The sequence below is a fragment of the Thunnus maccoyii genome, chromosome 9, assembly GCF_910596095.1.
Source record: "Thunnus maccoyii chromosome 9, fThuMac1.1, whole genome shotgun sequence".
Lineage (NCBI taxonomy): Eukaryota > Metazoa > Chordata > Actinopteri > Scombriformes > Scombridae > Thunnus > Thunnus maccoyii.
This window is the reverse complement of record NC_056541.1, coordinates 25,873,553-25,897,246: the sequence shown is the minus strand read 5'-3', so window position 1 is coordinate 25,897,246 and position 23,694 is coordinate 25,873,553. Positions and strand designations below refer to the sequence as shown.

General features: G+C 39.6%; 2 protein-coding genes across 16 annotated transcripts in view; both read right to left on the bottom strand.

Moving 5' to 3' along the window:
* lmx1bb (LIM homeobox transcription factor 1, beta b) overlaps nucleotides 1-17,903 on the bottom strand; it is a 60,138-nt gene extending 42,235 nt beyond the window's left edge. Inside the window, exons 1-9 of one of the 15 annotated variants that reach the window (XM_042420951.1) lie at nucleotides 17,494-17,903; nucleotides 16,686-16,821; nucleotides 15,053-15,212; nucleotides 14,809-14,928; nucleotides 13,504-13,529; nucleotides 13,307-13,406; nucleotides 4,977-5,121; nucleotides 2,832-2,954; nucleotides 2,095-2,281 (exon numbers count right to left, since the gene is read on the bottom strand). In XM_042420951.1, the coding sequence (XP_042276885.1) occupies nucleotides 2,095-2,281; nucleotides 2,832-2,901 (257 nt within the window). In that variant the 5' untranslated portion in view covers nucleotides 2,902-2,954; nucleotides 4,977-5,121; nucleotides 13,307-13,406; ... (3 more) ...; nucleotides 16,686-16,821; nucleotides 17,494-17,903. Of the gene's footprint in view, nucleotides 1-2,094; nucleotides 2,282-2,831; nucleotides 2,971-3,310; nucleotides 3,717-4,976; nucleotides 5,122-6,424; nucleotides 6,554-13,306; nucleotides 14,929-15,048; nucleotides 15,213-16,674; nucleotides 16,822-17,493 lie in introns of those variants that run through there. The other 14 variants (XM_042420942.1, XM_042420947.1, XM_042420949.1 and 11 more) reach the window with 14 other exon arrangements.
* Nucleotides 17,904-17,967: 64 nt separating this feature from the next.
* Nucleotides 17,968-23,694, bottom strand: part of mvb12bb (multivesicular body subunit 12Bb) — a 33,191-nt gene continuing 27,464 nt past the window's right edge. Inside the window, exons 8-10 of the mRNA XM_042420954.1 lie at nucleotides 22,355-22,410; nucleotides 21,777-21,836; nucleotides 17,968-18,100 (exon numbers count right to left, since the gene is read on the bottom strand). Coding sequence (XP_042276888.1) covers nucleotides 18,059-18,100; nucleotides 21,777-21,836; nucleotides 22,355-22,410 — 158 coding nt within the window. The 3' untranslated portion in view covers nucleotides 17,968-18,058. The remainder of the gene's footprint in view (nucleotides 18,101-21,776; nucleotides 21,837-22,354; nucleotides 22,411-23,694) is intronic.

Below are 23,694 nucleotides of genomic sequence, written 5' to 3'. Positions count from 1 at the left end.
CATTCTTTACACACACAAAACAAATAGAAAACTACAAGTGAACTGTGGTAAAAAACAGGCATGAGAAAGAGATCCTTCTTCTCTGGCCGGACCGTCTCAGCTTCCAGCCACCTCTGAGCCGTGACGCCGTGACTCCGGTATCCCATAGTTACTGCTATGAATTTTCCATTGTTATCAGCCGGACTACACTCCTGTCACAAAGCTGGATGAATGGCACACATGGCAATAGATGTAACTCTTTGTTGCCGGCGAGGTATCTAGCAGAGAGCCATAATGTCCCGGTAATCGAAGTAGAATTGTTAAAAAGGCCCAACACAAAAAGCTGAAAATTCAGTGACAAGCATGAAAAGCGCTCATGCGATGAGAAACACAGGGCACCCCAGGGTCCTCACAGGCCAAAACAGCAACCCTCAGCACTGTTACTTCCTCAATATTTGCCTCACTATATCTGCCATCTCTGCTGCTTTTATGTGATAATCTACTAACTCAATTTACTCATTTATCTTACTCTGTAGTTAATGGATGTAATGATGTTTTTTTTTTTTACTCTGGGAAAATATAACTGTAATTTATAATGGATTTAAAATGCTTCCCAAAATAAGTTTAATTTGCAATTTAAAGTTTTATTTCATTTAGTTATTGCCTTTATTTACTATAAAAAAAATCCTACAATATTCTTGTTTATTTATAATGAGTGAAATTATTATTGTTAGTAGAATTCATATATTTTTATTTATTTTTTATTTTTATTTTGTTGCTGTAAATTCTGCAGGACAAATGATCAAATTACCAATTTGTATTTAACTACATTGTTCTGCTGCTTTAACTCAATTAAAGTCCAAATAACTTCCAAAAAAAAAAAAAAAAAAAAAGATTTAAATGTTTTCAAACTGTGAAACTTCCACTTCAATGAATAAATTAATGCCATTAAAACCTGTTTGTGTGTGTGTGTGTGTGTGTGTGTATGTGTGTGTGTGTGTGAGTGTGTGTGTGTTTGTGGCTATGTGTGTGTGTTCTTGAGTTGCATGTGCAAGTTGGAATTATTTTTTTCTTTCTAAATCCACAATAACGTGTTGAGCCTCGCAGGTAGACAAACTCCCTATAGAGGCAGAAATGTAGATGTTTTTCATTCAACTGTTAAATGCTTGTCATGTCGCATATGCCGAATGCTAAAAAACCCATCATATCCAATACAACTAAATAAAATAAAATACAACTAAATAAAATAAAAAATGAAATCATCCAAAAACTAAAATAAAAAATGCAACGTCCAGATAAATAAAACTTATAAAACCCTGATGAGGCGGTAGATTTATAAAATAAGCCTGATCGGAAAGTAAATGTAAACTGCGCTGTGGGTTCACAGTCTGAATGGAAATCTATAGAAAAAAAATGTTTTTCATGTTTTGAAAGGTAGGGGAAGGCCTCGTGATGTAACCAGGAAATAAGTGACATACAGCGGAATAAAAAACCGAGACTCTCCGCCTGCACATTCTCGGGCCTGAGTGGGATCGCAGCTTTTCGTGATAAACGCAATCGTCCTGAAGAGACAAATGTGGAAATACCGTGGGCCACTGTGACAATAATAAAGCCAAAGCGTATGACAAGAATATATATGACCACTAATACGTGCGTGCGTGCGTCCTCCAGCCAGTGCGCGCGCGCTCTGCAAACATTTCCATATTCCAGATTCATAAATCAAATATGTTGAAGTGAAATTATCTAATTTAATTACGCTTCTTCCTCTTGCACTTTTTTTTTTCCCCTTTTCCAAGAGACATGTCAATCTTGAATACGGCGGAATAAATCCATGACAACAGGTTCATTTGTGTCATGTCTCCATTTTTTTTTTTTTTTAAACAAACTTGAATAAATTCTATCAAATTTAAACACGGCTTCACACTAGCTGGATGACTTGCTCAGACGGTATTTTTTTTAAACACAGTGAGTGAGACATACACAAAGGCCTACAGGCCAGCCAAAGCCATCACAGTGTCTTTTTGAACCACTGCACACATCAACCAAAGCATCTTAAGAAATGCAAAAGGAAAAAAAAAAAAAAAGGGAGTCCCCCCTTCTCTGAATTGTGCTTACTGTTGGTAGTCGTGTTTGCAGTAAAGTTTCCTTTCTCTGAAGTAACAGCTGGTGGTGAGAGGCTGTTGACACACGGTGCACTGCAAACACTCCTCATGCCATGAGGAATCGTTGACTCTCATCAAGAAGCGGTCGGAGATGGGACGCTGGCATCCTTCACACACGGATGGATGATGACATTCAGTCCCTAGAAAAAAAAAAGAAAAAAAAAAATAGCAGCAGAGGAGTTGTATTTACAGGGCCCGCCAGGAAAAGCGAGACAGGGCCTGAATCACGGGGCTGCAATGTCTGATAAAATGCTGCGAAGCGTTACAGGCCTTAACAGGCTCTTCATAGAGATTCATTCAGGTGTGTGATATTAGACTCAATTTAAAAAAGCAGCTTTAAATGGTTGGATTTGATATTTTCTATCCAATAAGACCAGCTCATTACATCGCTCACCCAACCTTTTAGATGCATGGATCACTCAGGATGCGTTTCTTTGACAGTTATACGAGGATAAAACCACACTTGCCATTATTAGCTTTGCTGTTTTAACCGTTTGCATGCGTAAATATGAGCTTTTAGTCGGTTTTGCATTGTAAAAAAAGGTGAGAAACGTGTCAGGAAACTAAAGAGCAGCGGGCATAAAGCAGTGGCATCCAGACATAAATAACAGTCTGGTGTTTGACTTGCAGCTCGCAGTTCAGAGTGACTTGCAGAGGTTTCACTAAAGGTGGAGGAAGAAGAAAACTCACCGAGCATGATTCCGAGCGTGGCTTGTCCCGATCGCAGGGGATGATCTTCAATTTTTATGCCGTCCAGCATGATGCACGTCTCGGACTGTTCTCCCGCGGAGAGGCGCTCCAGTGACACCAGACCTGTTGCAATATCCATAAGAACACGGATCAGACTGGACAAGAAAAAATCCCGAATGTGGGCACAACAACAAGCAAAAAAAAAAAAAAAAAAAAAAAAAGCTGTCTGGAGGAAGAGCCGCAGACGAGAAACCTGCTGAAACCGTTTTGAGTTCCGTGTGACACAGCCTGCAGCTTGGAGGAGGAAAAAAAAAAAGAAAATGAACTTAACAGAAGTACAAAAGACTCGCCTCTGATGCTCACAATAGTAAGGAGGTATAAGCAGTCTAAGGCGGCTACTCAAATCCCTGATGTGTCAAGAGAAGCGAAGAAGAGACAGAAAGCAAACAACAGACGTGGAAAACTCTCTGAACAGTCACCTGTTATTATCACGACTGAGGAAGCTTGATCTTCTCGTCCTCAAGCCGACGGGAAGAAAGAAGCCGGGAAAAAAAAAATTCTTCAAGGCGAGAAATAACTGCTTTTGTCACTGATGAAGGGGGGGAAAAAATGAGGAAGAAAAAGCTTGACAACAAATCCAAAGATAAGGTAGAGCGTAGATGTCCCGGCAGTAACTCTTGGAAGTACAGAGACGGTTGCTTGGTTGTGCCCCTGTCGCTGCAAAAGTCTGAGATCGAGATTGAAGCGAGTGGATCCTCCCACTCCTGCATGCATGGCTGCACTTTTTTTTTCATTCCTCATTCACTGCCATTGGGATGCTATTGGAGCAGAGTACAGTGCGCTCCACACAGTCCAATAACAACACACACGCAGAGGCAAAGAAGACTGCAGAAAAAAATGATATTTTACACAGTTTGACACCGAGGCGATGCAAAACAATAGGGCGATATAATAAAAACCACAACAATAATAATAATAATTTTGTAATTACCTCATAATTGAATTATTACCAGGGTCTACAAAACATGCGCCCTCTGAGAAAATGATACATTTATTTTCTTTATTTAGCAGAAATTCACCTTAAAAATATTAAAGCGAGAAAAAAAACCTTCTACATTTATCAGGAATTGTTATATTTCTCTGCATAATGAAAAACACAGATAGGCTCTGTGTGTGTCTTGGAGCATCACATGTTTCTTTGCTCTTTTGTGCATTGTTTCCAGTGGAAGTAGCTGATGCACCTGGCGATCAGCGGTGATAACAGCGGCCTGTCCGGCTCTGAGGCGGCCACTGCGAGCCATGGCTGTCCATCTTTCGGTCAGGGGAGAAAAAAAAAAACAAAAAAACACCAATAATAATAAGATTGATAAGTATTTCTTTAGGTATCTATTCTATTCAACAACTGATTACATTTGAGAGAATGAGCTCCCGTGTAGAGTCGAACCAACCTACACTTTATATACAATACTTAAAAAAAATCATAGCATCTAAATAAGCATCATTCTGGGCGTTGAGAGTTCTGTAAGCTAATAATATTCAGGAAGGATCAGTATAATGTTTTGTCTTTTTATCAACGTGTGTGTCAAAGTGGAGACATTTGCATGCAGGTGTTGAGGAATATTTCACTGAGGCCTGTCTGAAATTACAGGGTTGCTAATGAGATTGCGCGCTGCTTCCCATGTCACGCTGCATGAGAGGCTGATTGTTATCAACTTCTTAAAAAAAAGAAGAAGAAGAAGAAGAAGGAGAAGAAGCTACAGGCCCAGGCAAGGAAAAAAAAAGAGTGGATACATATAACAGATAAGATGTGGTTTAAGAAAAACATTGTTGCTGTATGTTCAGATCTGTTATGTGCTTTATTTTAATTGTAAAAAAAAAAAAAAAAAAAAAAAACAACAACTACATGCTGCTCAGAAGAGATGGTGAACCTGTAACATCGAAACCAACGCTGGTCCTCAATAATAACAATAATAATAATATAATAATGATAATAATAATAATAATGTTTCTGGAAATTATAGTGAAAAAAAATCCTTTATTTCACACAATTTATTACAAAATAACTTTATGAAATGACGGAACAAGCGATTCAAATGTCAAAATGTTTCTCTACAATTATGTGCAATCAGTGTGCGCAGTGTTTACCTTCAGTCCAAAGGCCTGGCTGCGTGTTGTTTTTGATGTCCTTTGTGAAGCATCAAGGCGATGACCTGTAGCCCAGTTTGGGGAAACAGAGAGCAGATTGTTGGCGTTGCCCTCTGCCGTTCACTGCGAGAATAGCTGAGCTTATCTGAGAGATGCAGGAGAGTCAGATATAGAAGGGGGGGATGATAGTATTTTCACCTATTTTTAGAAGTATATAACAATCACAGAGATGTTTACGGAAATATAATATAAATATTGGAGTCTTTCTATGTTTCAGTGAATGACACAGAGCTACACTGGCTCTGTTCAAGTGAGTCCATGCCAGTCATGAAGTCATCCACCCCCGGCTTAGCTTTCCCCCCCTTTATTTCCATCACTTCTATCAGCATGGGGTCAATTACCTCTGCTTCGCACTATATTGGATTATCTTACCACTGAGCGGCATTATGAGCTGAGAATCAATACAATATAATCAATACGTTTGAAAAAAAAAAAAACACAAACAAACATATAAAGCAAGTAGAAGCCTACCCCGTCCTCCTCCACGACCCCCCCTCCCCCCACCTCCATCCATCCATCCATTCTCCGGTTATCGGCCATGCAGGTCACTTGTGCGAATGAGGACATCAAACATTCATTCAATAAATCAATCCGCCAACTTTAGCCTGCGGTGCTTTAATGAGCCTCTACTTGACAAGCCCTCCCTCACTTTCTGTTAAGAAAAAAAAAAACAAAAAAAAAAACAAACGTTGCAGCAGGTGTTCTGTACAGAAAGCTCTGGTCCCTAAAGTTAAGCAATTTACTTTAAAGCGACCAGAACTGTTGCATCCAACGGAAAGGTAAGAGACCATTATAATGCACCTTTACTGAGCAGCAGCGCACATTAATGCAGGCTGCATGTCTGATGTGCTTTCTATTAGAGGTTTGACCAGAAGTGTAACCACTCTGGATATCAAGGAAAAAAATAAAATAAAATAAATAATGATGTGGACTTTGAATGCAGGAGAAGAATAAATGATTTTAGAAAAAAGCGAAATTATGATTCTTAAAGTTACATATTTGTAAAAAAATTTAAAAAAACATGTTTTAAATTCAAAACCGGCAGATTTGAAGTTTGGAGCAAAGTGCATAAAAAAACAAAGAGGCCTACTATCGAAACTTATAATTGTTAATAATGTAATAATTTTATTGAATGAATAATAATTAATTAATCTACATTAATGCGTCACTACGCATTAACATTAATGCGTCATTACGCATTAATGCGGACAGATTCCCGAAGAGATTGAAAAGTGCCAAAGAATAGAACAAAACTGATCATAAATAAATAAACGCAATAAATAAATTACATTATTTAAACATTTCGGTGAATTTAAAAGTCATCGAAACAAATGCCTCAAATCAAACTAAAATACAGATAGAAACATAATTATTCTAATTTTAATTACATTTCCATCAAGCCGTTTAGAAGCCACGCAGGATGCATTCATTTTCCAGCCGAGACAATAACTCACAGCTCCAGCTGAGTGTCAGGCCTGCTCTGCATGTGCAGACCCGGAGGCTGATGACTGCAACGCCTGAGAAAAAAAAGAAACTATCTGCAACCTAAAACAATAACATATTTAATTGATAATGTGTACTCTAATAAGCGCCATTATTATTAAGCTATTATTATTGTTATTATTGCAGGATACCACCACAGCTTTGCATCAGCTGGACACTGAACAATTTCAATCATGCACAAAACAAAAGCGCGTCGATAATCATTTTCAAAACAAACTTCCTCAGTGAAAAAAGGGGAAAAACTTCACATCCTCAAAGGAGAAACTCGGCAAAGCGAGAGCATAATGGCTCCCTAAAATGCTAGGGCTAGAGGACTTTGATAATGAACTCACTTTGATCTTTTAATGAGTGTTTCTAAGCTCTCCATGATGCTTTAAAAAAAAAAAAAAAAAAGCTAGAATGAAAGAAAGAAAAAAAAAACATACAGGCACTCTTAATTTGTGTTGCACTTGAGCATCTTAAAAACAGACACTGTGCAGCACACGATTTCTGATCTTGAACACAGACAAGGAATTGGGTGGGATTTTTTTTTATATTTTTATACCCCTGAAACCCGCACACCATCCCTTCATATGGACGCTTTGTCTAAAAAAAATCTCTGACTCTGGCTGCAAGAAAGCGTTTTCAGGGACTGAGTCAACGGAACCGCTTTGCCGCTCGTGGATCAACAGTGAAGCTTATTGAAGGTTTGCACGTCGGCAGATTGCGACGAATCAACTTTGAATCTGTCCTTTGCTGAGTCTTTATGTTTTTCTGCAAATTTTTTTTTTTTTGGTAGCTGCTTTCATAGCTTAAACGATGCATATTGTAATAGTGTGATTGCACAGAGAGCAAGCAGAGAAGCAGTACAGTGTTGTAATAACAAACAGCCGATGAGATTTAGGGCCCCGCAGGCCTATGAGGGCTCCTGAATACTAAATTCAACAACTCGTTTTGATTTTTTTTTTTTTTTTTTTTTTTTTAAACTACGCAAATCACAAATCCGGCTTCATGTGACACTTTAAAATTTGTATATTTTTAAAGGTGTTATTTTACACACTAATATTTCATTTTTATCTCCCTAAACAAGAGAAGTTAAGTTATTTATGTCTCATCCCACTTCATCTCATCCACTCACATATTTCTGCTTTTATCCTGCCTGAACCACATGGCCCTTTTTATCTTACTGAGACAGCCAAAAGAATGATACTGCAGGATAATCCCAACTCCCGGAGGATTAAGCCAAAGTATAATGCAGCACTGTCAACTCATGGCTAGATTTGTTTATGTTATGATTTATTGGATTCAGCTTTTTCTTCCACTGACAAATTTATTGAGTTCCTGACAGATGGCCTGACAGGCTCCTGTGTGACAGCGAGCTGACAGACAAATTTGAAATGTACTAGGAGTCTGAAAAATAACTGTTTACCTGTTTTGTGTTGTTTGTTAACATGGAGCAAAACTGTACTGTAATTAAATTAATATGATAATAAAGCCTGGTCCCCAACCACTGACAGGCTATAAAGCAACACTAACAATAATATTATGCTCATTTTCATACTACTACTACTAATAGAAACATCACTACTAATACAAATAAATCCATACACCTAAACTAGGATTTTAAATTGAAGATCATAACACATTTGATTGTTTTAACTTGTTAAAGTAAAAGTAAAAGCAAGTCCCTGTAATAGACAGATGGATAGATTGATGTAAAACATGAGAAATACTGTCATCTCCAGTTTTTAATTAAAATCACAGTAATGTTTAGTTGTTGTATGACTGAAAAAAATGACATAATGCAGGACTTTTATCAACAATAATAAGATCAAATGAAATAAGAAATATTTCATCAAAATCTTGTGAAATATAAATGATGGCAATAACACATTCTGTTAAATCTATTCACTTCAGTAGAAAACCACCACGTATGATCATTCTAAGCTACAAGGCTTCATTTCTTCAGAAACGGTGAAAGAGCGGCTCATCTGATGACACTGATCCAGGATGCAGTCAGATTTATGCACCTGGTCCCCCTGGCTCAGTCTAAACACATATTACTTCACAATTGTATGTTGATGTTATCCGAGACCCCCCCCCCCCCCCCAACACACTTATCTGAATTACAACATCATCACCTGCTGGACGAAAGCAGGCAGTACAAGTTATCCTGCGTCTCATCGATATGGTCTTAGAAACGCCACGACTGAAGAATGCTCCAGTAAAACACAGTCACTCTTATACTTCTGGTACTGGAGTAGCTGCTTAGTGCTGTAAATATATTTATTAAATGTAATAAACATCAAACTATCCTGTCGAGTCACATTAACACTACGCATTGTTATTTGTAAAACTTTCAATGAGGTACATGCTGGATTTGTTCAGTATTTGAGTTAATAGAGGTCTGTTCAAATCCATATCTTGAAATGAATTATGTATTTATATATAAGAGGACAAATATACTATGTTAGATGACTATTTTGTAAAACATTTGCAATAATTTAATAGTTTAATTTTCCTGTTTAGTTATTCTGTTACTCTCTTTTTTGATATGAATAATAAAAGGAAAAAAATGCAGAAAGACTGTCTGGTATATTTATATTATATTATCACCTTATAGTTTTTGTTCATTTAAACAATATTAACCATGTAAGTTATCATATATATATATATGTAGTTGTGTAGAAGTTGTGATACATAATATTGGTGCAGCTGAAAAATCCAAAACAATTTCATTTAAATGCTAAATCAGCAAGATGACAACCACTTTCACAGAATCCTGAATTTACGGTAATAATAAAAACATTTTTTTTGGATAAACAGGCATAAACAATATGTTTTTCATTCATTTCAGACTTTCCCTAAATACACTGCATTAATTCTATGCTTTTAACATTTTGTTATTATTATCATATTATTGCCATGACTCTGATAGCTAATACATTTGGTGTTTTTAAATACTTTCATCCCAAAAAAGACAAAACAATACAATAACATATTTTTCCTCTTACCATAATTGCTTTCCTGTGATTTTGGAGTGTTTTCTATTCAAGTTGGAGTTCTTCTTTCAATACAATTTGTTTTTGTAGTAAGTGAAGTAATAACATCTAAAATATAAATCAAATTAGGTCTGTTCTGAATCGTGTCATACAATAACAATATAAAGAAATGAGTTTTGAAAGTCCAATGAATATTTTTCTCTTTTTTTTTCCAAAGGATTATCTCCAAAACATTTTTTAAAAAGTTGCTCAAAGTTGGACCGCAGATGGCAACAGATGAAGCATTATGAAACCCAGCAATAACAAAATCTTTTTATTCTGTGATGTGGGGATCTCTCCTTCCCTTCTGTTTTACTTCACGCACAGGCGATGGCCAAACAAGTCTGCATGTGAGCCAAAGCTGTTCAGACACATGAGGAACAACTTACTGCAGGGTAATTTCAAGCAAAATTAAAACCTGGGCTCCAAATGTCTCCATGAGACACACACACACACACCCGCGTGCATTTGTGACTTTCTCTAACTGTTGATGAGCGCCTTAAGAATCTTAAATCTTTCTCCAAAACGGAACATCCAATAACCGACCCGGAGGTGCTGAGTGGAGGAGCCGCACAGAAACAAAACAATGGTTTGCCCTTTGAGAAACTTGAAAAACTTTGGCCCGTGTGCATGTAAGCAATTGATATTGTATGTCGCCGTCACAGCGGGAAACCTGACGTTTGTTGTTACATGCGTGACTGTTTTCATCATTAGCAAAAGTGTCTCAGCTCGGCCAAGATTTGCAGCTCCTTTCATCAGATGATCATGTTATTCAGTGGATTTGTCTCCGCAAAAATAATGTTTCCTCTGACAAAAAAAAAAAAAAAAAAAAAAGAAAAAGAAAAAAGTGGAGGCTACAGGAGGCCAGGAGCATGATTTTAGGATGTGTGCCATTAACAACAAGCGAAGGCCTTCGCTACCCGCTCCTCATGTGGAATGCATAAATTCTGTGTCTGCTGAATAAATTGCATGTGCTCGCAGACTTTGTGGCTGAAGTATTGAAAGATATTCTAAATACATCTACATATATATACTGGCTGTGATACTGAGCTGGAGTTAAATGGGTCTATTTTCATTGCAAGAGGCATGACATGGGATGACATACCTGTAGAATCGGTCAGTACCTGTAACCGGCATTAATCCAGACGTTACATGCGTTGTCTGATAGAAACTAAAAATGATAAATAAGAAGCGAATCATTTCAAAGGAAACACGCAGAAAATGCGGCTACACGGGCCAGCGGCAATAAAACATCATTATAATCAGACATTTCTTATTTTGACTTGACCATAAGGAAACGCTGCACAAGTGTTATTCTTTTTCTCTGTTTCAATCAAACACGCTGGATGTGTTTTGTGTGTGTGTGTGTGTGTGTGTGTGTGTGCGCATGTATGATTGTGAGTGTGTCATTAATAGGCTGCACTTCAGAGAAAAGGTAGAAATCCACCAGATGTTTTGCAGCTGGGTGGATCTGGTAGTGAAAATCTAGACAGCATCTGTCACAGGCGAACATTTCTAATCTGTCCTGAACATTAGGCAGAGAGCACTAAAAACCCATCACCGGCTGCACGTGCTGCTCAGTTCAAAATGTGCTCGCCACAGGCTCTGCAGTTTGGCCCCGAGAAAAGTTTAAAATTAAAGGAGAACAAAAAAAAAAAAGTAATATTTATCAAGCTGAGCGGTATAGATGCAATTTTAACTCCACTGTTCCTCAATGATTTCTTCTCAACTCTTCTCCTTTAAGCAGAATGCGGGTGATAACTCTTAGAAAACAAAACAAGGGCTAACAGGCTAACTGGAGTTATTAGGGCAGAGTGCCTGAGGCTAGAGACCGGGGCTTTGAACTAGAGGTCCACCAGAACTTAGTGAGGTCAAGATCTGTCAAACTCCGGGCAGAACTAACATGATGATGATGATCTGGACGGCGGCGACGTTCAGATTCCCAAAGCCTTTCATGAGAATTCAGTTGTGCAGTGGATGGAAAGAAACAAATACGCATTTAATTGTACAGCCCTCACTGCTATTAACATTTGAAGTCCCCCCTAAACTCAAAAATGTGTTTCGATTATTGTTCCCTCACTTGGACGTTTGAGCTTCAATGTGCAGAGTTTGACACTAGAAGGCTGTTTTTATATTCATCTGACTGGAAGTGGAAAGTTTCTCTGAGTTAAAGACGTGTATCTATGATCATGATTTGTGAATTCACAACCGGTTTGGAGCCGATCCTGGTTCAGCATGAAATGTACACGTGTGATGTGGAAACATGAAGTCTCTGGTGCACGTAAACTGAGAACGAACTTTTCAGTGAAGTAGGAGACATCTTGTGTCTGTAGTTACACTTTTGAAATGAACAATATTTGTATATTCAAAGATTCGGGATTTTTCAATGAAGGAGAAGGAGGAGATGTAATAAAAAAAAAATTGATGAGGTAAACTTGTTGTGGAAAAACACATAAGCTGCATATTAATATTCTAAGCAAAGTATTTTTATATGTCTTGAAACATGTCTGGAGGGTGTCTTTAAGTTTCATAGAATCAATCATTCTGAAAGAGCAATGATTCTGGTTCAGATGTCTTAATGAGAACAAACCTCCTCACAGATGGATGCAACCCTTATATTGTTATTGCTGATATCTCCACAAGATATTTCCTGGGAATTTTGACGATTCAATTTTTACAGTGGCTCCACAATTGTATTTCGAAGCTAACTAGGTTGTGTTTATCTAAAGCGCTCAGTTTGGGAACTGTGGGAATCGCTTCGAGCTGACCTTGATGGTCTCTAGATATTTCCCTTCCTGGGTTCATGCGCCTAGTTACCAGTTGGTCAACCCCACGGCCCCGTGAACTGACCCTGTCCTCCCTCCGAGGTTTGAAAGGAAAAGAAACCCAATCCTCGGGGGAGCGCTCCGACTAACAAGAAAACTGCTGGCCTGAATCTCTCAGAAGTGCTGTGTTTTCCCACTGGACCACTTTCAGCTTAATAAACATCTTAACTAGCCAGAGGTCCCACGGGAGCTGCTGGGAAATCCTCTGGGCAGCCAGAGCTCAGGAGCTGGCCCTTTATTGCATCCAGGTGGCTGTTAAAAAATGCTGGCCGGCCATTAATGTCAAATAAAATGCAAGTGGCACCTTCAGGGGTGGACAGGGTCAGTGCACCTGTCTGTGGACGAAAGCTCCACTCGCCCCCCCCGTGTCCCATCAGTTTGATGTCACACTTCCATGTTGTGCCACCACGGTGCCAGTCACATGGCAGCTTGTAGTGCAAACATCCTCTAGACATATGCAGAAGTCTACGTACATTTTGCTTTTACCATGAAGTCCTCTGCAGATGAGGTAAAACCTACTATCCTGTTGTATGAACGCACAACTAACCGGTACATCGGGGTGATGCTAGTTGTAATGTTACTCAATCACTTCCTGTTTGTTTATGACTACTTCACACGTATGTGAACAGTGGCAACAGCCTCCCTTCATCTGTCCAGCCTGGTCGCTGTCCAAAGGGAGAGTTAATTGTCCCACAGGTTGTGGAAAGACCTGGACGGCGATTTGGGCCTTTGATCTGACTTGAAAGGAGTTAATTGATTTCTGTGTTACAGGCAGTGTTAGGGGGAAGAAAAAAAAAGATGCTTGCTGGTCATTTCACAACATGTGCAGAAATATCTCAGAGAGAGAAGGAGGGAGGGGATGAAGAGAGAGATCACCTCACACCCGACTACATCCCTGCTCAATTACAATAATTTGACTCACATGGGCTGGCCGCCGTGGCAGAGAGAGATGGGAGGGGAGTCGCTGTGTGGGGGAGGAGAGGGGGATCCCTGCTCTGGGAGATCACTCATCATACCTCTAGCTGAGGTAAGGAAAGACAGATTTGATGTGCAGCTCCCCTCGGAGTGCAGCCCGGGGGCTTGTTAAGGTGGCGGTACAGAGAAGACCACACGTCTAACCTCCTGCTTTATGTCTCAGTGGGACACTCCAACACGTGATGACGTCAGCATGCAACAAAGAGACAAGAGACTGCTGGAGTTAACCTGTAAGCGGTACAGTAATTGTTTCACTGCATTCAATCTGTGTGGCTGTGTCTCTTGTGAACATTAGGACTTGTTTCGGGCTAGTCATGGGAAGCTGAGCCTGTCACAGCATGCACTGGGTGGAAGGCATCTCATTAGGAAGCACAGTATCAGGTGAAGTCAGGTAATTTGGGACATCAGGTAAAATGGGACAAATAAGGTTTTGCATCTTGGGCTCTTTGAATATTAGCAGCCAATCACCAAATCTCTTCCTGTCATGTTATTGCATTGTTGCAACAAATGTCCTTTACATGAAACCATCATTTTGATTGGTCTGAGATAACTAGGATGGGCGGAGCAAAGATTAAAAAAAATCACTGGTCCCAGAACTTAAAAGTTAGGCCATGTGGCATGTTGATTTTCTCTTTTTGGTAATACGGGTACTGCAGCTAAAACAATAAGAGTATAACACCAAAATGGTTGTAGGATGTTGCATTTTATTAAGTGTTCACTTACTTATAATCAAAATATTATCACAATACACTTTACTTTTTATGGGAAAGGGTTTTGAGTGACTGTCCCATTTTACCTCAATGCATTAGGTAAACTGGGACCAAAAAATTAAGCCGAAATGGGACTGAAGTGAAACCAGCATGTTTCTAGGCTACCAGGTGCCATAAATTGCTATGAGTTAAGAGTTAGAGTTACTATGCTATTGTGTGCCACCTTGTCATATTACAGGTTTTGGAACAATTGTATTTCATATTTGTTTTTTAAATGGTTAAATCTATTAATCAGTTCAGTCATCAATTCATCAAATCATTAATGTAACCTAACTATTCATTAGAAAAAGATTGCAAATTGTAGGATAATTAGGACTGTAAGGAATTTACAGGCCTAATTAGCCTACAATTTTCAGTCGGCCAATTTTGTGACTTGTTACTTGAACACGTCATTGGAGTGAGGTCGAGGTTCTTGATGTGTTTGAGGGTTCAAAGTTTCTAGTATTTTACTCAGCAACATATTTTCTTTATAGAAACATATCAGAGATCCATAACAAGTTCTAATAGTAACACTTCAGAATTTTAGATGGTTTTCTTGGTAATCTACCAAAAGCGTCCCAAATTACCTGACTTCACCCTATATTTCGTACTCTTGTTAACAAAACCGCACTCAAGTGAACATTATGTGGCTTTATATCTTCTAGAATAGCTGTTGTGTCCATGTGATTTGTTGTATCACCTGCTTGTGAGGCTGTGCACTGTGGGTCCAGGTCTGGTCTGGACCTGCTTTGACAGGCCTCCTGCCTTCACTCCTTCACCTCTCTCTGTCTCTGGTCACCCCAGCTCAGGGGAAACAGGGCTGTCAGAGGGAGAGTGGCAGTTTAAGCCCGTCTTAACACAGCACCTCAAACCACCTCATAAATATAGGCTTCCTTTTCCAATTTCCAAGCAGCCCATCCACCTCTGTCTACATGCTTACACACCGCTCCATGTCATGCGCCGGGGTGTGAGTTTAAAAATGACCACGGGACATCTGGCAGACTCACAGAGGGTGGGGCTTTGATGTGCTGCTCTGCAGTTCAGCTCAACTTCAGCGAGCCAAATCCTCAGAGCAACGCAGCAGCGGAGGAGCCTGAAGTGAGCCTGGTAGGTTAGAGATAGCAAAAGAGTTTAAAAGATGCCTTGAAACAGAACTGCCAGATGTGAAATGCTCATAGACACACAACAGCCTCAAATTACTTCTTTAGCCTTTAAATTGCTCCACGGCTAACATCCCCCCCCTCCAAAAAAGAATTTTAATTTTAAAATGTGGTCTCTGAAAATCATCATTATTTTCCATATCATAAAGTGGAGTAAATGGAAAAGTGAAACCATGTGAGGCAGCTTTTTTATGGGCGATGCTGGGCAGGGTTCAAGAGGGACTTGTGGTTCTGAGAGCGACATTGCTCTGTGCCCATCTGGAGAGTTTGGCTACACTTCTTTACCCCACCATCGACACAAAACTCCAACTCGTGATCAGCTTCACTTTAACCACTATGCATCTCAACTGCAGAGCTAACATCACACTCTTCCTGGTGTCCATGTCCGAAAACAGCAAAACCTTGAATGTTGCTCATATATAGTACCCCATGTTTGTTGTAGGTTTCAAAGAAAAGGGGCCACATTAAAAATGTTTAAAAGATATTCTGCATCTTTATAATTGTCAACACTTCCCATGAAAAGAGCAAAACCAACAATGTGCTAGTATACCTGTGAATACTTTCAAATCTCTCTAGCCTGTCTGTAGCACTCAGCCCCGAGTCTATTTGTTTGTACTGACAACGTAAATCTTTTAAAACGGGCCAAGAATACACACTTTCATTTTTAAAAAAGGCTAAATAATATCCTGAAACAGCTGGGCAAATACTGCATTTGTTGGGGACTAATTTCAGCTATGCCTTTGGTGTGGTAGTGAGCATTTAACGCTGCAAGACAGTGTATATGGGTTTGACTCAAAATAAACCACAGTACCCGTGTTAATCAGAATGCAGAATGAAGGAACATGTCAGCCACTGCAATGATGTGGCTCATCAATGTGGTTTTTGACAACAATGGAGCTCTATGGCACAGATGAATAAGCTATATCAGGCTTTGGCTAAACATACAATACTATGGATGTTATTCATTGTTGGTTTTGGTCTTTTCATGGGATTTGTTAATATATACATATAATATATACATACAAAATATAGAATATCATCTGACTTTTCCTTTAATTGTGCACTCACTCTAAATATTGTTTAATCTTACACATCACCAGAAAGGACATCATACAGTATCTGCTATGAATTACATCCAGTCTAAACACCGGGAGAAGTGAAAACATAACCTAAAAAACTTCAGTGTATTAAGTAATCACTATATTATGAATCATCGCAGAGTTCTTCTCACACACATTAGTAAGAAGAGTGAGACTGTAATGGTGGAGAATGGAGAGTTAACACTCCTTTTGCCTCTACAGTGTGCATATGAATATTGATACATATGGCATACAGTATATGCACTTTATGCACAGCGGGGAGGAGTGCTGTCAGAGCCTGTCACTGTGCTCTAGGGCATCACTGACATGAGTGTCACCTTCATGAAGGAGCGTGAAAGCTGTTCCCTCTGCAGAGAATTCCTCAGACCGTCGCTCTGATTCCAGCAGCAGAACAGAGGAGTTAACATGAACGCTCGTAGAGGGCTGTCATCTGTTGTATGCTTCATTTAACACCTGTGAATACCAAAAGTCATTAGGAATTTTGGTTAGGGGGGAAAAAAAGATACCTGCACTGTTAGCAGAATCGATAAGTTCACAAACTTAGCAGGAGGAGAGTGTAATTAACAGCGGGGACATTAATCCATTAATGAGTTTCTAAATACTAATTACACCTGCAAAAATGTGCAAATGGATTCTGACAATTTAATTAGACACATGTGAGCAGGGGTGAGGAGAAAGTGATGTTTTGCTATCCAAGTGTAAATTCTGCTTCTGAATGAGTCTAGCGGCAAATTGGCAGCACGATGTTGTTTAGTTTGTTAAAGAGAAAAAAAAAAACTTTAATAAACAAAGATTTTCTTGTGTTTTGGAAATTCAGAATTATGATTGGTGAATATAAAAAAATACCCCAAATCCAGAGAGCTACAAATCCAACCTATGACACAACAACAACTTCTAACTGGAAACCAATTAAGCGACTGACTCTAAAGGCTCATACAGTTTGTAATAACTTTTACATTATACTGAATTTCATATTATAGAAGCAATTTCCCAGTGAGTTCTGCTCCATAAACTGTACACCCCTCCCCAGAAAAATCAACCAAAATCACTTTGCACAGGGCTGTGAGAAAAGTAACATATTTCAAAGCTGAAACTTAATTCTAGTTAGATTCTGTTCTTTGAAACCTGACTACGTAGAGGAGTCACTGCTGATGTGGGTGGGCGTCTGGGGTAAAGGCTCCCATGTCTCAAAGCTCTGCTCGTTCTTGCTGTACGCTGCTCATGAAGAACTTTGTGATGGAAAGATGCTTCTGCTGGAAAATGCATGTCACAGGCCTGTTTGTGTGCGATGAGGCTGCTTCCATGTTCCCTGTTGTCCCCCTGACTGCTTCTCACAGATGAGTCACTGCTAACATAACTCATAATGTTTTAGGATATTAATTAGATTTATTTTGAGCTCTGCAGTACTTTGAACACCTCTTGTGAGACTAGTAAGATAAGAGCGAACACAAATCTTAAAAATTCACTTCCAAGATAAATTAGTCAGAACATTTTCTGTGCAAACAAAAAGTACTGAATCATGAACAGAGAATTTACATGTAAAAACATTTCTTCTGTCTTAAATTAATACAGTTGCTGTGTATCCCAAACTTTCTGTTTGTTCTCATTAGTCCGTTCTTAGATCCCTTCTGTCCATCAGCAGTGTTTCTTTCCTTTCGGGTGCGTCGACTCGTGGGAGCTGAGAAGGAAGTTACACGGCGATGCTTCTCTCTGCGCTGAAGTTGTAGTAAAACTGCATGAGAGGAAGAAAAAGAAGGAGACAGAAGAGGAAGCGAGCATTGATGAATAAAAGCACATTTTCACAAAAACATCACAAACCTGTATTAGCTTAATAACTGATGCAAAGCAACCAAAATTGTACATTTATCACAAATACTACAATGAAATGCAGACTCATTTACACAGATTACTGAATGTATATTAACAAAACCATAGATTAAAAACTTATTAACGTAATGTTGACCTCCCTCTTGGAAACTTCAGGTATTCAATTACCCTACAGCAGAGACATCATGGTGATGTGGAGTGAGGAGGATGACAGAATATAAACACACACCGCCCCCTTCTGGCATGGCATGGACATGACTCTTTATAGAGCAGGAAGGCTCCAAACATTCTTGGCTTATGTGGCATTAAAATGCAGGAAAGCGTGTAATTTCTGTTCAGTATCACTTATTCAAAATCATTATCTTAACTCCCCTCTACTTTAAGTACGCTGCTTAGTACACGTATCAAATGTTGGTGCTTGACCCCGAGCCAAATATATGACACAGAAGTAACAAGGCTTCTGTGAGGGTCCCAGCGGTGTTCAGATGGGACATAAACGTAACTAAATCCATTTTCTCCACATTATATTTAATAGATCCAAATGATTAAGAACAGATTGAAAGAGAGACAAAAAAAAACTTCAAGAATCTCTCAATACTGCTGCTGAGTAATAACAAAACTGATACTATAACAAACACTATCATTTTTCAAGTTTAGGTTGAAACTTTTTAAAAGATATTCTTATTTTTGTTGTGAAGTAGCTGAAAGAACAGAAAAGTCAAATGTTATGGCACAAAACAGAGCTCACTTCACCGTGTTAGACACTTGTATTACTGCGACAGAGCACTAGGTGATGCTGTATGATCACTGAAATAAGTTTCCAAATCTCCAACAGAAGTCGCTGTACCACAACGGCTGAAACCGGGTTCCCTCGATCAAAATACCACCTACCCTGATTTTCATTTACTTGACGGAAGCTGCAAGTTACCCAAAACCTGTCACATATCACAAGCCTGTTAGTTGTGAAGAAAAGAAATTCAGCCCCGCTATCACAAAAAAAAAAAATTCAGTCTCAACATCTGGCACAGTAAATAAATAATCCTGTGTACGAGTACATGTATGTGTGTGTGTGTGTGTGTGTGTGTGTGTGTGTGTGCGTGTGTGTGTGGATGATGGATGGGGGAATGGGGTGTTATCAGGGAGAGCATGTATCAATGTCTGCCAGTTTTACACACAGGCTGACAGGACAGTGACACACTAGAACATGGGCGGCAGTCACCCCGACGAGCCGAGCTTCATTTCCTGTCCCTGCTCCACTGCCAAAAATATGTGACATGTTGTCTTCATTAATTCCACCTCTATTTGGAGCTCTCCCTCTCACACCTTTCACATACCCCTGTAGACTACTGTCCCTCCATACATTCACATGGAAACACACACACACACACACACACAGCTCAGCACAAGTATACGCAAGCACACAAAGACACACACACACACACACGAATAACTCCCTACAAATACTGAAAACCCATCATACATAGGTGCTAATGAAAATCTTGTCATGTGTGCATACACACTTCTTTCCACTCTAGCATACTCCCTCTGAAAATCATTAGCCAGCCGCCAACAACATTTTTCAGCAGAGCAAACTACATAAAGATGTCACTTTAAATCGCTTACTAATTAACACTTAAAAAGACACAAATTAGATATGCGTGGCTAAAAGCAATTATAATATCCGCAAGTTTTGCGAGTCATTTGGGAAATGAAAAGAATGCCTAATTGCTGGAACCAACATCATCTGAGACATGGCTTAAGTGATGCCTGTTAGGAAATGGTCTTATCTACAACTGTGGCTGTGATTACAACAGTTTTCCTCAATTACATGTGCATACTGTATGTATAATTCTAGAAAGTACATCTCTTTCATGAATCTATATTTTTTAATGGGTTTAGAAACGAGGCAATTAGAGTCTGTGTTAAAAGCGCCTCTAGTTTCTGAAGAGGGAAGGGGAGAAAAAAAAAAAAAAAAAAAAAAGCCCCTCTGCATTTTTAAGCACAGACAGTGACCTCTTCTGGACAAGAGAAGGAGAAGATGCTCGACAACATTAAAAAAAAATTTAAAAAAAGGTGGTCAAGGGTCAAAACTGGGTGTAGTTTCATACTACGAACTGTTTTTTCTAAATCTCAATCCTTTTTTTTTTTATATATATATCACACCCAGAATGAGGCGCCACTTTTACAGAAACTCTGAAGAGATTCAATGTATAGCATAATATTGATTGAGAAAAACAACCAAAACTAGACAAAGAAAAGAGCCCAATACTACAGACATGCATCATTTTCTGTAAAAAAGCACTCCTTGTACGGCATGTTTGTGAGAATAACACTGACTACATTTCCCCCTTGTTCTGCAGATATCATCGTGAGATAATAATAAGAGGAGAGAAGTAAAAATAACACAATGGTGAGGGATGTTTCCACTTGGAAACTAATTATCAAGCTAAGCTGTGACTTCATCCTCATCAGCCTGGCCCCACCATTAATCTTGTGCTGTCGTCCACTTCACTAAATCCTGTGTGTTACACTATCTCACATTTACTTCATCAGCTCCAGCGCGGCTGTAATTAATGATTTCTCATGCCCTTCCCTTCCCTTCCCCAGCTCAGCTCACCATGTGTCCTCCTGCTAATCACACTCTCTGAGAAGAAAGGAAGGAGGAGAGGAGAGGAAGAAGAAGGAAAAAAAAAAAAAAAGAAAAACACAAGAGCACATAGGATGAGCAGCCAGGCTGTCTCCACCCTGGACACACACACACAAACACACACACATACACATACACGCCATTAATACCTGCGCTGACAATGAGCTTCATTCAGATGACCATATGACAAGATGGCGACTCTGTGTGATTTGGATAGTATGTGACAGAAGACAGAGGCAGAGTGCAGAACAGACACCCAGTTTGATGAGGGAGTGTTTGCTCTGTAACACATCTCAAACCCAACAGCACCTGTTCTTTTACAGTGGTCTGTCACTTCCTGGCAGTTCTGATACCAAGATACCGTGCTAATGAGAGAGAAGGGGGGTTGTCACTCTCTTTAAAGCGCACACACACAAATACAGCACACACACACTCTCCTTTCTATTGCTCTCACAAACACATGGGCTCTTAAGAAGGAGCTGCACACACATGATTTTCTTCCTGTGAATGCCTGCAGGCTACAGTGTTTCATCAGAAATGGGGAGGAATTTGTAGCGCTTTGACTTGCTCTGCGCGATCTCTTTAACTTTTTCACTGAAGACCAAGCTGATTAGGAATTTAAAAAGTTAAACCTGCAGAATCTGGTCATAATTTTTGAGCAGAAAGGCTCCAGAATCTACAGCACTCTGAGGGATGCTAGATTGAGCTGTTTGAGAGAAGAATCGGGGAATAAAAGTCAAGTGTTTTGGAACAGGAGACGAAGCTTTTAAGGGAGAATGGCTGCCTAGCCTGGCCATGCTTTTATTCAATTGGGGCTTAGTGGAGCCAACAGGGCCTCGCTGTCTCAGACACTTAATTACAACCCCAACACCGTTTGCTTTGCATTCTGGCCCAGCGGCGTCAGCGGCAGCCGAGCGTTGCAGCCTCTACTCACTTCCTCCTCGATCTCTGCCAGGGATTTGATCGTAATGCCCATTAAATTGACTTGCTGCATCTGAAATCAAAAGCAGGGAGAGGAGGGAGAAGAGAAGAAGAAAAAAAAAAAAAAAACACACAAGAAACATGGTGGTTAGGCTCATGGCTAAGTAAGCATGCTTAAAATCTTTAATCCTCTCCCTCTCTGTGTCAATACAAACGGGGCTATAGTGACAACCGCCGCCAGCCAGCCAAATGGACTGCATTGAGCCAGCTCTGCCTGACTGCACGCATTCATCACTCAGTCTGGAGGAGAGGAGAAGAGAGGAGAGAGGAGAGGAGGAAGGGAAGGGAAGGGAAGGAAAGGACAGGAAAGGAAAGGAAAGGAAAGGAAAGGAAAGGAAAGGAAAGGAAAGGAAAGGAAAGGAAAGGAAAGGAGGTGCAGTGAAGAGAGGGACTATAGGCTGCATACTGTGAGAAAGGACCAAATATCATGATTGTAATGTGGCTTATACTACTATAATTGTTGAATTGTTTCATTGACCAATTTTGCATGCAAATATTGCAATAATTCTGCATTGTATCAACATATTTTACCTCTTTGGGGTTTTCAAAGAACTGCTCAGAGATCATAAAGGGCACATCATCGAGGGCTGCAAAAAAGTAAGCAAAAACAATGTTGAAGTTTGACTTTTATGCAAAAAAATATATATATATATATTACTCCCCTTTCTTCATCCTGCGTTTTTCAACAAGACTAAATGTGGGATTATAAAACAGCAAAGCTATCAACATCCCCAGCCACCCCGGCGCCTCCCCTCCTTCCGTCTATGGAGAGAAGATGAAAGGATTTTTTTTTTTTTTTTTTTTTTTAATTCTCCGCTGTATTTGAGCACCTCCACTCTCTCCTCCAACCCAGCCCTTCCCAACCCTCTTCCAGTTTAATTACTCTTGATTATTCCCGATTCCGTCTTGTCTGAGAGATGTTCACCTCCGAAACAAAGACACGCTCACACTAGGCACAGAAAAGCAGAAAGAAGAGAGACAAAACATTCACCAGATATCAAATTTGCATGAAAATAAGCCGCACTGTTCAGCCGGCAAAAAGTGGATTGAAATGAGGACTTGCCAAGAGCATGGTGGTATAATTAGCATTTGACCAAACAAACGAGCTTCAACAGAGCTATAATTAAGCAGGCCTGTAATTAAGTGTATGCCCTTTATCATAATGATCGTGGTTAAAATGGTGTGATGGCTGCCAGTTGATTATTAATGGTGTAACCCCATACTGCATGCATCCTGCACTGGAATCAAGGTGTCACGACTGTCAGGCTAGAGAGCAGCCCTTTGTTTATAAAATACATTAGGGCCCAAATTAACACAGGGTGACAAGGGACACAAAGCCTCTCGTTTCCAGACTGAAGGGAAAACTGCAGCTGCTCGGCTTCATTATAAAACTCCAAAATCTGGAGGCGCAAAACTTGCAGCCGTTGGCTCCAGCAGGAGCCCCAAATATCAAGAGGCCAAGCTTCCAACTGGTGTTCTTTTACCCACAGTCCATCAGGCCGCTGGCACAGGAACAGGAACTCATAAATGTAAGCCGAAGCTGTTCATGAGTCACCGTTTTGAAGCTGACACTCCTTTTGGTTTTTTCCTGTTCGCAGCAATATTTAAAAGTATGAAATTCTAAAATATCCCTCGCTTTGACACTTAAGTGACTTGCTTTCCTTTCTCGGTTATTACGCAGAGCTATGGTTTGGCACTTACCACGCAAAGTGTAGTACAATGTGATCTTTGTAATCACAGCATGACCCTCACCCTCATGACCACAGGAAAGCTTATTTAGTTTCCTGACTTCTCATCATCTCCTACAGTAAAAATGTAGTAGTAAAAAAAAAAAAAAAAGTGCAAGGAGTGAAACGGTTTAGCCCTTACTC